The 15,545-nt window shown below is 38.6% G+C and overlaps 1 protein-coding gene across 6 annotated transcripts in view; it reads left to right on the top strand.

The window, feature by feature from the left end:
- Positions 1 to 15,545, top strand: part of slain2 (SLAIN motif family, member 2) — a 28,118-nt gene that overhangs the window by 1,532 nt on the left and 11,041 nt on the right. For all 6 annotated transcript variants that reach the window (XM_074636160.1, XM_074636159.1, XM_074636162.1 and 3 more), the window contains exon 2: positions 5,058 to 5,200. In XM_074636160.1, the coding sequence (XP_074492261.1) occupies positions 5,058 to 5,200 (143 nt within the window). The remainder of the gene's footprint in view (positions 1 to 5,057; positions 5,201 to 15,545) is intronic.

The following is a 15,545-nucleotide window of genomic DNA, read 5'->3' as shown; positions in this document are numbered from 1 at the left end:
ATAATATAGTGGTTCTCAAACCATCCTGGATGAAGTGGAAATCTTAGATCTGGAGGACATGGATTGGTTAAATGAGGACGAGGACAGCTGTTGAGTTGTCTGTCTTTAGGAGGTGACCTCAGTGTTGGGGTGACAGCTTGCTGTATAAACATTATGGCATCCTCTTCATCATCTCACAGAAATCTGAAAGTCTCATTGTGGATCTCTTGACTGAATATAAAAATCTCACATACCCCCTGCAAAAGGCTCCTCTGTAGTACCCCTAGAGCAAGGGGGCCCAAACTTTTCCCTTGGAGGGCCAAAACTGGAACTCAATGGAGGGCATGGGCCAAAATTAAACACCTATTGTATTGTATTGTATTGTATTGTATTGTATTGTATTGTTAAGATGCAAAATGGTGCTAGGATCCCAAGTTCCCTTAATTGAATATGTTTTACACAATTAGCCCCTTAAAACCCACCTGCTGAATACAATTGGGCTCATTTATGCATTTCCAAGACTGTTTAGAGACCCCCGTATGCATAAATATTAAAATACACCATTTTTAGAATAGGCAAAAATAACACATGTATACTGCATTCAAAAAACTGCATGTTTTCCCCAAAACTGTATAGGATTATTATAAAATGGGCATGTCTGTAAAGGGGAGACTCGTGGGTACCCATAAAACCCCTTTTTCAGCCACATATCTTGAGGTCAGAGGTCAATGGGACACCTTGACAAATGGCCATGACAGTTTTTCCTCGCCAAAATTTAACCCAACTTTAGAGTGTTAGCCTCCTTCCTGACAAGCTAGCATGACATGATTGGTACTAATATGATGCCACTATCTTCTAACATAAACCCGAGCCTGGTACGGCCTCCAAAAGACATTAAAGTCGGTTGGGTCTTTTAATAAAACAAAAAAAGAATTTGCAAACATCTTGCGGGCCAAATCAAACCTGATGGCGGGCCAACTTTGGCCCACGGGCCCCACTTTGGGCAGCCCTGCCCTAGGGCTACCCCCATTTGAGAAACACTGGATTAATAAGTAAATTGATAATTGAAAAATAAATAGATATATAATCATCTTAATTATTAATAATTAATTGTCTAAAGGAGGACGAGGACAGCTGGTGAGTTGTCTTTAGGAGGTGTCTGTGTCCTCAGTGTTTGGGGTGACAGCTTGCTCTATAAACATTATTGCATCCTCTTTATCATCTCACAGGGAAATCTGAAAGTCTCATTGTGGATCTTTATGACTTAAGGGTGTTGTTTGGGCAAATCACGTGTGTGTGATGCCAAGCCCATTCTCTGACTGTAATGATCATAATAGACATGCTTTGTCATACAAATCTTTTAACCATTACCTCATACCTTTGCTTCCAGGCCTCTGGGGCTCTCAGCTGATCATCTGTTGAACCGTTTTTGTTGTTGTGGATGTGGCAGCAGATTGGAGATCAGTGTCTGTGTGTGTGTGTGTGTGTGTGTGTGTGTGTGTGTGTGTGTACAGTTAGTGAAATGAAAGTTGTTTTGCTGCCCAGCAGCCATGTGGGAGAGAGGTAGTAGTCATGGTTATAATTCCTCCTCTCAATTCCCCTTCAGCACACCAGCTGGCACACAGCCACGAGAGCTCTGCAGCACCAAAGTAAGGATGTGAAATCATCTCATCATCGAGTAGGAATAGATGCTGTGTGTCGGTGTCAAAAAAAAGCTGATCATGAGCACAGTGGCTACTGATTCTTGTGGACATGTTCATACATACTCCTGCTCTTAATCCTCTCCCAACACATTGTGTTTTATTTCCTCCAGCGCTGAGCATTTATAATATTTGCATAGATGTACGTTAGAAGTGTAATCCTCTCATCCCAACTCTAGAAAATCCCCTGAAGAAGCAGAGTTACACATGTCTTGGCTGATGTCAGACATGTAGACTAGTGGGTAGATGGGTTTACAGAAGAGATAGAAATGGAGTAGTTGTTTATATACGACATCAGCTTACTGACTAGACATGAATATAATGATGGGCCGTCCTCAGAAGATTGTCCTAGTTGTCCATCTTGTTTGGAAGCGTTTGGCGTGTTCTATTGCTGTATAATGACACTATAATAATAAGCAACATTTGAGCTACGCCCTAGTAGCTCCTGATGCAACAATCAGGACAGTTACTAAAGCTACTACAAAGGTATATCATATTTGGTTGAAAGCCGGGTGACAGCAGTAAAAGAGGATCAGCAGTCAGAACCTAGCAATATATCATCTGTGTCTAATCAAGGACTAATCAAGGAAAATATCAGCAACTATTTTGTTAATCAATTAATCGTTGAAGTAGTTTATCATCCAAAAAATGCTGTTTTAAGTGTCTCAGATATGGAGATTTCGTCCGTTTCTGTTTTATATCATATTAAACTGAATATCTGACAAAACAAGACATTTAAAGTAGGGCTGTCAATCGATTAAAATATTTAATTGCACATTTTTTATCTGTTCAAAATGTACCTTAAAGGGATATTTGTCAAGTATCTAATACTCTTATCAACATGGGAGTGGACAAATATGCTGCTTTATGCAAATGTATATATATATTTATTATTGGAAATCAATTAACAACACAAAACAATGATATTGTCCAGAAACCCTCACAGGTACTGCATTTAGCATAAGAAATATGCTCAAATCATAACATGACAAACTGCAGCCCAACAGGTAACAACAGCTGTCAGCTGTCAGTGTGCTGACTTGACTATGACTTGCCCCAAAAGTGCATGTGATTATCAAAAAGTGGGCATGTCTGTAAAGGGGAGACTCGTGGGTACCCATAGAACCCATTTATATTCACATATCTGGAGGTCAAAGGTCAAGGGACCCCTTTGAATATGGCCATGACCATTTTTCCTCGGCAAAATTTAGCGTAAGTTTGGAGCGTTACTTAGCCTCCTTCACGACAAGCTAGTATGTATGTATCATCACTCTAGCTTTAAAACTGAGTCTGCCACAACCTCCGGAAGACCGATTGTGTTAATACGTTAAATAAATTAGTTAACGCGTTGTTATCGCGTTAATTTAGACAGCCCTAATTTAAAGACATCGCCTTAGACTTTGAGAAACTGGGACGGACATTTTTCACTATTTTCTGACATTTTATAGATCAAACGATGAATCAATTAATCTAGAAAATAATTGATAGGAAAATAATCGTTAGTTGCAGCCTTAATTGTATGTGTGTTGATAAGAAAAGGTTGCTAAAATACTGCGAACATATCCTTAACACAGGCAGATTGTATCGACAAAGAGAAACAGTGGTCTAACAAGAGGGTGGATATGGATGCTGCTAATCAGCGTGCATGTTTCCTTAAAGTGTTTACATGAGTTGTTCTCCCCATCGTCCTTATCTTCAGAGCCAACCGAGTCTTCCCTCCGTTACTTGCAGCAGTGTGCCTGTGCCAGCGACTGAGCCGACTACTTTCAGTCATTGCTCGCTCATGCCCAACAGCCAGTCTCATTATACCGTGGCTGTTTGTCTGCCCTTTGGATCAGATTGATATCTGGGATTACCCGGTAGTGCCCAGCTCTGGCCAGCTCCTGTCATAGACTCCTGTAATCCCTGAATTAGCATCTGACTGGATTTAAAATGCTTTCCTGCTCCTGCCGTGATCTGCTGCCTATCAATAGATGCTTGTCACACTTGCCGCTACTGCATGTGGACTTGACACATGTCGTTGTTTCAGAGCATGTATGAAGTGTTTGGATTGTGTTCGGTAGATGTGCTGCTGTGCCAAGTGTGAATGAAAGAAGGAGCAGACCCAGATATCAGGCTGGTATTTCTCTGCACTAGCTTCCCTCTCGCTTGTAATGTTTCTGCTTTCATCATGAAAGGCTGCAACAGAGCCGACAGCTGCTGACTCAGATTTCTCCTCTGAGTGGAAACTCTTCTCCTCTCAATGGTCGAGGATAAACACACATTTGTATTACTTGTATAACAATAGAAGTAGCGGCCAATCCTGTTAGGTTGCTGCCTTATTTTATACCTTTATGTGTTCCTATCAAAAGTCAAGAGGGGTTGACGGTTTCAATCAATGCAGCTGACTATGCACTGAACCCAGTGACTGTTCCCAATGATTTGGGCTGTTGGCGGTGGTTCATTCTTAAAGTTTGCTGCAGCAGAAGGAGCTGACGGTTGCATAGTCCTCTTTGCTTAAGGAGAACCCAGAGACAGAGACTACTGGTTTTTGCTGAATTAACGTATGCCAGAGATTCTCAATTATCAAATAAATATGCAGGTTAATTTGAAAATTAAAAAAATATTCACAGAAATAGAAAATTAAATAAAAATTATTTATTTAATAATAGAGAAATAAATAAAAAACATAAATAAATGTAAACAGAAAACAATAAATTGGGAAATAATTAAATATGAAAATAAATGACAAAATTTTTTTTCTATTCATGTGTATATTTATTCATTATATTTTATTGTTTGTATTTTAATGTATTAAACATATTTGTAGCTTATAAGAGTAATACATTTGTTAGATTAGAATGTAATTTATGAACTGTTATACGGTAGATTTAAAAATGCAAATATTATTTGTTGAACTTTTGTTTAAAAAAAATTATCATGATTTAATTGGCGTATGAAACATGTAGAACTGTAAGATTACATTGATTCTAAAAGATATCTGCAAGTCACCTCTATGTAAGTTTTCAACAGGTAGTAGTTTTAGCAGCATCTTAAATAATTAATAGACCCAAAGATTTCAAATATTTAACTATGAAATAGATCTGAATTAAAACGAATAGTAATTTTCAGTGTCAACAAGCACGGACACACAAATACCTTTCTGCCTATCCACCTTATCTATCATCGCCATAGCAGCCTTCTGTGATTTAACACTGTCCAAACACTTGTTATCCCCTCATTTCCTCCGAGAGCTGCTGGGTCACATCACATATGAGGCGAGATAGGTGTGAGCTGTTAAGATAGAGAGATGACGTTTTATGTTTGTGTAATGATGCTTGCTTGTATTGCCTTTATGAACAAGCAATATAACGTGTGTGCTGTTGATGTTTTTGCCAGGTTATATGAGGCGAAACTGGACAGTCCGCTGCAGAAAGCCTTGAGTCCTATTGTGTGGTGCCGCCAAGCTCTTGACAACCCCAGTCCTGAGATGGAGTCAGCCAAGCGCTCCCTCATCCACAGACTGGACCTCACCATGTCAGGTAAACAACACCAGTGAAACATGAAACATTTAGTCTCAACTCAGCAGTAGCAGTAGCAGTAGCAGTAGTAGTAGTAGTAGTAGTAGTAGTAGTAGTAGTAGTAGTAGTAGTAGCAGCAGCAGTAGCAGCAGCAGCAGTAGTAGTAGTAGTAGTAGTAGTAGTAGTAGTAGTAGCAGCAGCAGTAGCAGCAGCAGTAGTAGTAGTAGTAGTAGTAGTAGTAGTAGTAGTAGTAGCAGCAGCAGTAGCAGTAGCAGTAGCAGTAGTAGTAGTAGTAGTAGTAGTAGTAGTAGCAGCAGCAGTAGCAGCAGCAGTAGTAGTAGTAGTAGTAGTAGTAGAAGAAACAGTAACAACCAGATACACTTAATCAACCCCTCTTTTGAGACATGACACTTAAAGTCCCAGCAAAAAGGAAGTTAGAGCGTCTTTAGCTTCTGTATTCATCAGTGAAATGGAATATGTCAGCGGTGTAGTTACAAGAGGGATTTAAATCAAATCTTTCGCATTTGATTGGACTGTAAGCCTGTGTGGAGATCATGTGTTCGGTTGTGTGTGTGTGTGTGTGTGTGTGTGTATCTGTCTGTCTGTCCACGGCTTATCTCGCGCTCATTAATGACTATATGCTTAAGAACCTCTCATGGTTGCGGTGATTCACACTTTTTGAAAAACATATTTTATAGCCGGGATTGACAACTGAGTGAGATTCTCAGACTCTTCTTTTGTTTGGGAGGGGAGACGGAGACACACCTGGAGGAGATCTGCACTTATATAGTTTTGGTTGTTTTGTTGAAAGTCTCCCTGTGTCTGTCTGTCCGTCTCTGTGTTGTCGATCAGTCGGTCTTGTGTTGTTGTCTATCTATTTTTGTAATGCATAACATTAGAGCTCTTCATCTGTGTCACAAAAGCAATTTTACTTCACTTTTACTACAATTTAAAAATGTAGTTCCTTAATCGTGATTAGCACACAGTGTAGTGAAGTGAAGCACAGTTTACATGATGCACAGAAATATAAGGAAACCGCAGCTGTTTGTTAGTGAACGCTCTGTCAGAATTGTAACTCAGATGGTAGCATTAATGGCAGCGTTAATTGAAGGGACAACTGTAAATGATTGTTGCAAATGTAGAATTATTGATCCAATGAGGTAGAGCTTGTACATAATTGCAGAAATAGCCGTTTGCTTGCTAGCGAAGAGAGGTGCTGTACATGTTGTGGTGATTCTTCTTATTACTAAGAGCTTTGCTTTATGGGAGTGAGCCTCTGTAATGATCGTACTATTTCCTTTTATTGATTTTTGAAGCACAAGAAAACACAAAATAAATGACTGCATGTTGTACCCATTTATCTCCTCAACCACTACACACAATTACAAACAAAACACAGACGGATATCATTCATCATTCATGTTCCCTTCTGTAGATATAAGCTTCCCTTATTCTAAAGGGAAGATGGAACAACACACACGTACCTGTATGTTCAATCATTGAACAGTGGAGGCTTTTATGACCTAGCAGATGCAGATAAGGTGACGTCATTTGAGAATCGAATCAATGGCAATTTGACTTGGGGATTAAACGCCAGTTGAGGTTACCAGTTACTGAGAGCTTAGACGGTTTGTGAGAAAACGTGTGTGTTTTGGGAGTCTCTCAGTATACAGTGTGAACAATAATCAGGCTTTTGGAGTGCTGAAAGTGTAAAGGGAATTCAATTGAATCCTCTTTTGTTACTCCTTCACAACAATGCTTTTGAAAAATAATGTTTAATTTATACTTCACCATGGGTTATGCAAAATATTTATAATTTTTTTCCCATATGATCTCACCTAGGTGCTTAGGGCATGTACGGTAGTTATTTATTTATATTCACATCTGTCAAAATCTTTCCTCTTTTTAGTGCATCACTTTCTCCTCAAAAACCCAAATTACATAGAGAAATGGTGGTACCAGCAATATTACTATTCATCTACTGTAGGTAATACACTGACTATGGATAAGTACCTCATACAACCCCACTTCAAAATATCCAAACTGTCCCTTTTAAATTGGCCCACCTAGGATTATAAGTATATTTAAGCAATAGCTCACGATAGGCCTCGGTATGTTGTGATTATATCACAGCTGAGGGGCGTTGTTTGTCCCAACGCGAAACAGTGGTTGCTATGAAACGTACACTAGCAGCTAGCATATTTTTATTTCGTCACAGGCTAGCCTTATATTGATTTCATTATGTGGCTCTTTATTCACATTATTCTATGTTGCCATTTATTGTAGGGCTGCAACTAACGATTATTTTCATTGTTGATTAATCTGTTGATTATTTTCTCGATTAATCGATTAGTTGTTTGGTCTATAAAATGTTGAAAAATGTCGAGCAGTGTTTCTCAAAGCCCACGATGACGTCCTCAAATGTCTTGTTTTGTCAACTCAAAGATATTCGGTTTACTGTCATAGAGGAGGAAAGAAACCTACTCTAACTGATTAATCGATTATCAAAATAGTTGGCAATTAATTTAATAGGTGACAGTTAATTGATTAATCGTTGCAGCTCTAATTTATTGTGCAACCACTGAAAAACTGTCCAGCGTCAGTAGAATGTCAAGGCTTGTCCTTTTTTGTTAGGTGGAGGTGTATTGCTTTGCGTGGCAAGGCTGTTGCTCCATATTCTCCTGTCCCTGAGTTTTGGTTTCCAATCCACTTAAGACCATAATGTTATATTATAATATCTGGTGTCAAGGCCCTCCTCAGATAGTTTCTGAATCGTAGTGCTGCGGAGGCAGTGATTGGTGTATTTCTGCTGCATTCCTGCTTAAATGCATATTCTGGGCAACATTGTTGAACTTCTTCTTTACGTAACGCTGCATGTCGTTAGGAAGTTAGCATCACCCTGGTTCCCTCCACTAAGAGCCAATGGGATTGTTCCATTGGGTTTTGGATTATTGCAGAAAATAAGCTCTGTGGCAAACAAACGTTTATGATACTTATACGTTTTGTTAAGCAAGATAATCTCCACAAATGAACACCACTTTTATGATTTTTGAAATGCAATCACCAGAAGTAAAAAGCTAACTAAAGGCTAGGCTATAAACGAACTACACCACGGTCACATGAATGCGAGTATAAACATAACAAGGCTGTAAAGGAGGACGAGTCGGCGTGATGATGTTTAGTAGTCTCATTTATCCACTTGTTAAGATACATAAAAGCTTCAAAATTCAAGAGTGGGATATTTACTGATGTATTTTATATATATATTGTATAACAAAATGTTAAAATCTCTAAAAAAGGACCTTATTTCAACCATCTAATTAAAAACCCATTGACTTCCAGACGAGGGGACAGGAAGTGCTAAAATGCTAACTAATTTCCAGGTTTTAGGACTCATTCCTGCACCTCTCTATAGAAGTTAACCTTAAATGTGTTGTCTGTTCTGTGTTGGCGGAAGTGATCCCCCCGTGATCCGGTCGCTAAGCAACCATGACAACACATTAGTCACGTTGTTTTCTTAGAAGAGACAGAGTGAGGAATTAGACGTCATAGCAGTGGTATGTGGGTCTTATATCACGGCTATGAACCAGTCAGATTGCTTGATTTGAGCTACCCGTTTTAGAAAGCACCAGAATGGATGTAAACTAGCGATCTACTCGAAGTCCCATCAGTGTCTAAGTGGCATCTGGACCCGTCAGAGTGTAGTTGGAGCTGTGTAGTGCTGCTGTTCAAGTTTAAAATATAAGTGTTTCTGTTTTTTAAAATCATTTTCCTTAACGTTAATGCTCTACACTAAGAATTCAATTCGTATTTGTCTAAAATCACACACAAACTAAACATTATTATAGTGATTTCATCTACAGTATATCACCCAGCTCTACCTCATGTTTAGTGCTTTCTGCTTGGTCTGTGTGTGTGTGTTTTCTGAGCTTTTGACTGCCACTAATTATAGTTGGTCCCTCAGTGAGGAGGACAGGCCTCAAAGCCTCGCAGCTAAACTGAGCGGGGTCATTTCCATTTTGACAGTGGTATGCCCATGTGACCGTTGGATCATGTTGAGCAATAGGCCTCTGAAGGTTGTCCACACTGGGGGAGATGTGATCTTCTCAGCTCTGTTGTGCAAGAGTCTGATCAGCACCTGGACACACAGTCATCTCCTCTTACAAGCATACTGAGATTTGTTTATAGTGGCTATACGTTTCACAGATCAGATATGAACATGTAAACAGGAAAGGGGCACATGGGTTCTGGTATGAGAGCTGTTCCAGGCTCATAATTGATGAGAAATGTGAATTAAATCAGGAATCTGCAATGCGGCTTTCATCAAAACGCACACAAAATAATTTCTTTCTCTTTTCCTTTTACTATGACCACTATTGGAGGACTAAAGCTGCCAAGATAATAAATAAATAAATAAATTACTCAATGAATAAATATAATAATGAAAAAGAAATGTAGAAATAAAGGCCTCAATTATCAAATAATGTGCAGATTCATTTCAAAATAAATAAATAAATATGCACAGAAATAGAAAAATAAATAAATAAAATGTATTTATGTATTTGAATAAATAAGGGAATTAATAAATAGGGAAATAAATAAAAACTGAAATAAATGTAAACAGAAAAGAATTATTTTGGAAATAATTGAATATGAAAATAAATGAATACAAAAATAAGTAATTTTTCAAATACATAATTGTGTTTTATTCATTTATTTTTCTATTTGTGTGCATATTATTTATTTTAAAATTAACCTGCACATTTATTTGATAATTGAGACTTTTATTTCTACAATTCTTTCTTATTCTTATTTTAAAATGTATTTATTCATTAATTTATTCACTAAAGATACTTAGATACTTTATTAATCCCAGTTTTAGTCCTTCATACACTATGGTCTGTTTATGTGATTATAGATTAGGATTATTTCTGATGCAAAACATAATAATAAAAAGACTCAGTCAGGCAAAAACTCAAAATTAGGCTACAAAACCTGTGTTTAAATATAGCCTTAGTGAACAAAGCACACATCTGTCTGGCAGCTGACTAATACTACAGATAACCAGCCACTCAGGTTTAGGGAAGTGAGCTTTTTTTGTGGTGATCTCATCACTGTAGGTGTGGTAGGAGGATAACGTCATCAATAATCCATCATCCTCCTGGGTCCTGAAAATATCCCTCCTGTCACTGACACCAACCCACCACCCCTCTCCCTTCACTGATGGTGTCACCACTTCCTTAAAGGCTTGCACAAAGACTCAAACAACAAATATTTTCTGTGTCAAATGTGTTAAATCAAATCAAAAGGCCGTCACAAGGAAGTGGTGAAAATCAGAGCCACCCACCATCAACGAATGGATAGAAATAATATATGAAATATATGGCAAGGTTGTCTTAACCCCTCAAAGTCCAAAACTAAAAAATAATCCAGATTTGGACCAATTGGACTGAGTACATGATTAAACCTGTAAAGTCAGATTTTAGCTGAATTGATTTTGAATTAATGAGTGAGAATATAATGATGATTTATGTTATTTTATTGCATCTTCTTTTTATTTCTTTTTGTAATATATCTCAGGGGAAAGCTTCCCATGTTTAGTTGTAAATACTTAAAGCTAATGTTATAAAAGAAAACTAGGGATGCACTGATCCAAATTTTTCAATCCTGATACCAATAGCGATTTAATTAATAGTTAAGTAATAGTTTGCCATATGCCTCACTGTGTGGAAGTGACGGGGATCATTCTTTTATGTGTAAGGCAGCATCAGGCTTGACGTAAACATTGCTTTCTTAACTTTGCAAACAAAATGTAACAAATCAATACATAGATATACATTTAGTAAATTACTATTTATTATTAAAATAATAAATCATACACCAGCTACTTGCTAAAAAATCTTCAAAATGAACAGGAATTACAGTTCAAGTGTAAACCTTTTTAATGCAGCAACAAATTGGTCAAAACTTAAACAGGAATTCAAATTTCATTATATAATTTATGTAGTATATAAACATAGAACTGACTTTAATTGATCGGCCCCATTGTCACTAGTATCCGACCCAGCTATTTGAGTCAGTATCGGATCGATGTATCCCTGAAGAAAACCTCTGTAAGAGCCAGGCTGTAGAATAGTTATCAAACCAATTAAGTGTGCATCAATGTTATGTGAATCTACTTGCAGTAATCCTAATACTGTGTAAAATGATGAATGTTAAATGGATGCTTTTCCAATATAAAATACAAAAATATTTAAATCAAATAAATTAAACTTGAAGCTTCAGTATAGATTTGTCTAAAGATTGAGATCAAAAAGCAAATAAAGCAAATCTTAGCTGCTACATACTGAGTGTCTGTGAGTGTAAGAGAGACTCGCCAACCTCACGGCTCCCGGCTACTTTCCTTCACACCCGGTTCCTAACAGGAGCACGGAAACCCTGTTGCCATGGTGTCGGCTGAGTTTGTGTCAAACAAATTGCAAAGAAAAAAACTTCACTTGTGGCAGATTCGAGTCAAACTAACGACTTCTTTATATCATAAAACTACGGCTGTCTATCAATTAAAATTTTTTTTTTTTTATCTGTTCAAAATTTACCTTAAAAGGAGATTTGTTAAGTGTTTAATACTCTTATCAACATGGGAGTGGACAAATATGCTGCTTTATGCAAATGTATGTATATATTTATTATTGGAAATCAATTAACAACACAAAACAATGACAAATTTTGTCCAGAAACCCTCACAGGTACTGGATTTAGCATAAAACAATATGCTCAAATCATAACATGGCAAACTGCAGCCCAACAGGCAACAACAGCTGTCAGTGTGTCAGTGTGCTGACTTGACTATGACTTGCCCCAAACTGCATGTGATTATCATAAAGTGGGCTTGTCTGTAAAGGGGAGACTCGTGGGTACCCATAGAACCCATTTACATTCACACATCTGGAGGTCAGAGGTCAAGGGACCCCTTTGAAAATGTCCATGCCAGTTTTTCCTCGCCAAAATTTAGTGTAAGTTTGGAGCGTTATTTAACCTCCTCTGCGACAAGCTAGCATGACATGGTTGGTACCTATGGATTCCTTAGATTTTCTAGTTTCATAGTTTGATGCCAGTATCTTCACTTAGCTTCACTAGCTTTAAAACTGAGCCCGCTACAACCTAAAAGTTGCGTTAATGCGTTAAAGAAATTAGTTGCGTTAAAACAAATTTGCGTTAACGTGTGTCTCATTAACTTTGACAGCCCGACATAAAACGTTTGTATCTAACTCATCTTATGCAGCAAGTCCACACTCATACAAGGCGTTCACATATTTTAAACACATTTTACTGTCAGTGTGTCAATAGTGACCGAGCCTTTTGTGTGTGTGTGCACACCCTGTTTAAACCATAACCCCAGATGACGTGCCTCAGTTATATAACTAACAACAGGGAGGAGATGGCTGAGTTGACTCAGACGTGAAGCACTACTTTCTTCAAGTCAGACAATCCTGATAAGAAGTAAAAAAAACATGTGTTGTTGTCTAATCTGAACAATTAAACAGTTTTTTTCCCCATACTGCTGCTTTGACAGCTGTCCTGCACTGTTGATCCTGAGAGGTCCCAGCCACAGTCACATAGCTGACCTGTCTACTCCTGCTCATAAAAGCTTTGACTTTTCCTCAACCTCGTACAGTACAGCACAGTCCTTCTTGCATGCCTCTGCCAGTTTTATCCCTTTTGTGGTATTTATCTCTCTCATTTACAAACGCTTCTCTCTTTGCTCTTTTCTTGTGATATCCTTGAAGCTCTCTGCAGCTGTTTTAAATATAAAGTAAACCTCAATGCCAACTGTTGTCTTCCATTTCGTTCTCACCATTTAAGCCCTCCAGGCATTCATTTTATATCAGGCTGCTGTGTGCTGGCTGCCTTTAGGGTTTATATTTTTTATTTTTTTGGCCTGTCCTGAACTTTCCATAATTGAAAAGCCAAGACGGAAAATCCTCCAATATAATTTCATATCACAGTAAATCAAAACGGCATCAGTCACTGCGGGTAGAAACAGCAGTTCGTTCTCTCCTCTTCTGACTTCTTGTTTTAGGACATGAGGATTTGAGGACGCTCTATTTTGGTTGGTCCCTGTGCTGCAGATCCCTTGAGATTAGTCTGTGTCTCCTTCTAGTGACACCAACCATTGTTAAGAAGACATTTCTTCTTAAAACTCCATTATGCAGTTTTCTTATTTGGGATTTGTTCTTAGGTCAAGAGCACACTTGCGCACATTTGAGTGCTGACATGTTTGTGTAAAATAATTGCGGTTATTGCATTTCTTCAATTATACAAATGTAATGTTATAGGATTTAAATTACAATAATATTTTTAGAAGGGCTGCCCCCCTTAGTCGATTAGTCGACTAATCTGTCGCTTTGTTCTTAGTCCGCTAAGATTTCTTTAGTCGATTTGTCGTTCTTTATGCATTTTTCATGCTAAATGACATATTTCCAAGAAACTTCTGAGCACATCTCTGGTAAACACAACATTTAAAGTGGTGCTTTTGTGTGATTCTTTGTGGAGAAACTCTGTTTTACATCGATTAGTTGACAAAATCGTATGAGTGTTAAAGGTCCAGACACACCAAGCCAACATCAAAGAACTAGCGGCGGTATTTCTATTCACCGACGAGCTCCGCCGCCGATTCAACATGCTGCATCAGCCAAAAACACTCCAACATGGGCAGACTAGAACCAACATTGCGGGACACACCGCAAAAACTAGGCCGACAGACGATCAGCGACGGCCCCAAACTGACCGACAGCCGACTGCTGGCTTGGTGTGTCAGGACCATTAGTCAACTAAGAATTTCTTTGGTTGACTTAACTTCAGAAGATATTGGTGAATGAGGCCCATGTGCTGCTAGAGTTGCTGTGATAGGGCACGTTGTCATCCAATGACCTCCAATAGCTGGGCTCATATGGACTGTAGCCTCCCCTCATGACCCAGTCAGTATAGTCTGTGCTATGTCGAGGGGAATATTTTCCTAATCATAGAAAGTGTGACTCCTCTACGTCATAGTTCACAAACACAAGAGATGATTCATGTTTGTGAGCACTCACAGAAATGTCATTAAGTTTGTGGAGTGGAGATTGACGGACACATTTTGATCTTGACTCTTGATATCGGGGGTTTCTGCTGATTTGACTCTCCTTTAACGGAGAACAAAACATCCATTGTTATTAGAGTGCACAGCGTTACAGAGCTACATGTTGCCGTGTTGTTGACATTCCTCGGTAGCTGATCCGTGCGGATGGCGACCGAGTGGACTGGATGGTGTTTCCTAAATAATGCAGGAGGACAGAGTGCAGAGCACGAGGAGAGGGAGAGAAAGTGGAAAGAGGAGGTAGCTGATCTTTAAAAGGCCCACCACCCAGCTGTGTAAACACATCCAGTCAGAGAGAAAGAGAAACAGAGGGATGGCTAAACAAGTGGACTCAGAGACATTAACCATTCAAACCACTAGACTCTCCCAGTGACTGACCAGCAGCCGGTCCAGATCTCATGACTGAGACTCTGTAGACAAGAGCCTCTGACTGCTGCTTAGCTGGATGTCACAGAGAAATGCATTGTGCTGCTCTGTGTGCATCTATATTGAATGAACGTATTGTTAAGTGTCACCCGGATGATGATGTAGGAACTCTCTGTCAGGCCCACACTGAGCATACGCTTTAAGAGACTCCAACAGACTGGCAGCACACTGACGAGCTTTCATAAAGTCGCCGGCTATGAGCCGACACTGTTGCCGTTGTCGTCAAATGCTGGGATGGGCAGCAGGCTTTGTGAGGGTCTTTTATGGGTTAGTATGTTAACATGAATGAATGTTAAGTTTCAGTAGTTGGTTCCTCTCCATAAATGCAGCATCTTGACCTTTAGTAGTTTATTCCACGAATCACTCATTGCTGTTATTGTTCTTGGTTGAGTAAGGAATTTAAAAATGATTAGTTGTTGGGTTTTTTCAGGGCGTTTTTTTTTTTATCCTGTCACATTTTAATCACTGTGGCCTCGTTTTCCCCTGCAATATATACTCAAAAGTTATAAGGCCATAAATCATAAAAGGAAAAAATGCAAGTTGAATTTTCTTTGATAATTTATTTTTTTTAAATTGGAATAAAATGTAATCTATACAACATTTTTCCAAGTGCCCACAGTGTTTCCAATGTTGGAAAAAAATGCCTCTACATGTTATACATATTGAACTATTTACATTTTTACAACCTCTACTTAAAACCTGTCTTGTCCTCTCTGCTCTGTGTTTAACAGCCTGCAGTTCAGTTGAAGATTTTGTCACGTGACTGTTGGTCTCAGTCAAGTCAATCATTGCTTGTCAGTTGCA

The sequence above is a fragment of the Sebastes fasciatus genome, chromosome 5, assembly GCF_043250625.1.
Source record: "Sebastes fasciatus isolate fSebFas1 chromosome 5, fSebFas1.pri, whole genome shotgun sequence".
Classification (NCBI taxonomy): domain Eukaryota; kingdom Metazoa; phylum Chordata; class Actinopteri; order Perciformes; family Sebastidae; genus Sebastes; species Sebastes fasciatus.
This window is presented reverse-complemented; position numbering and strand designations above follow the sequence as displayed.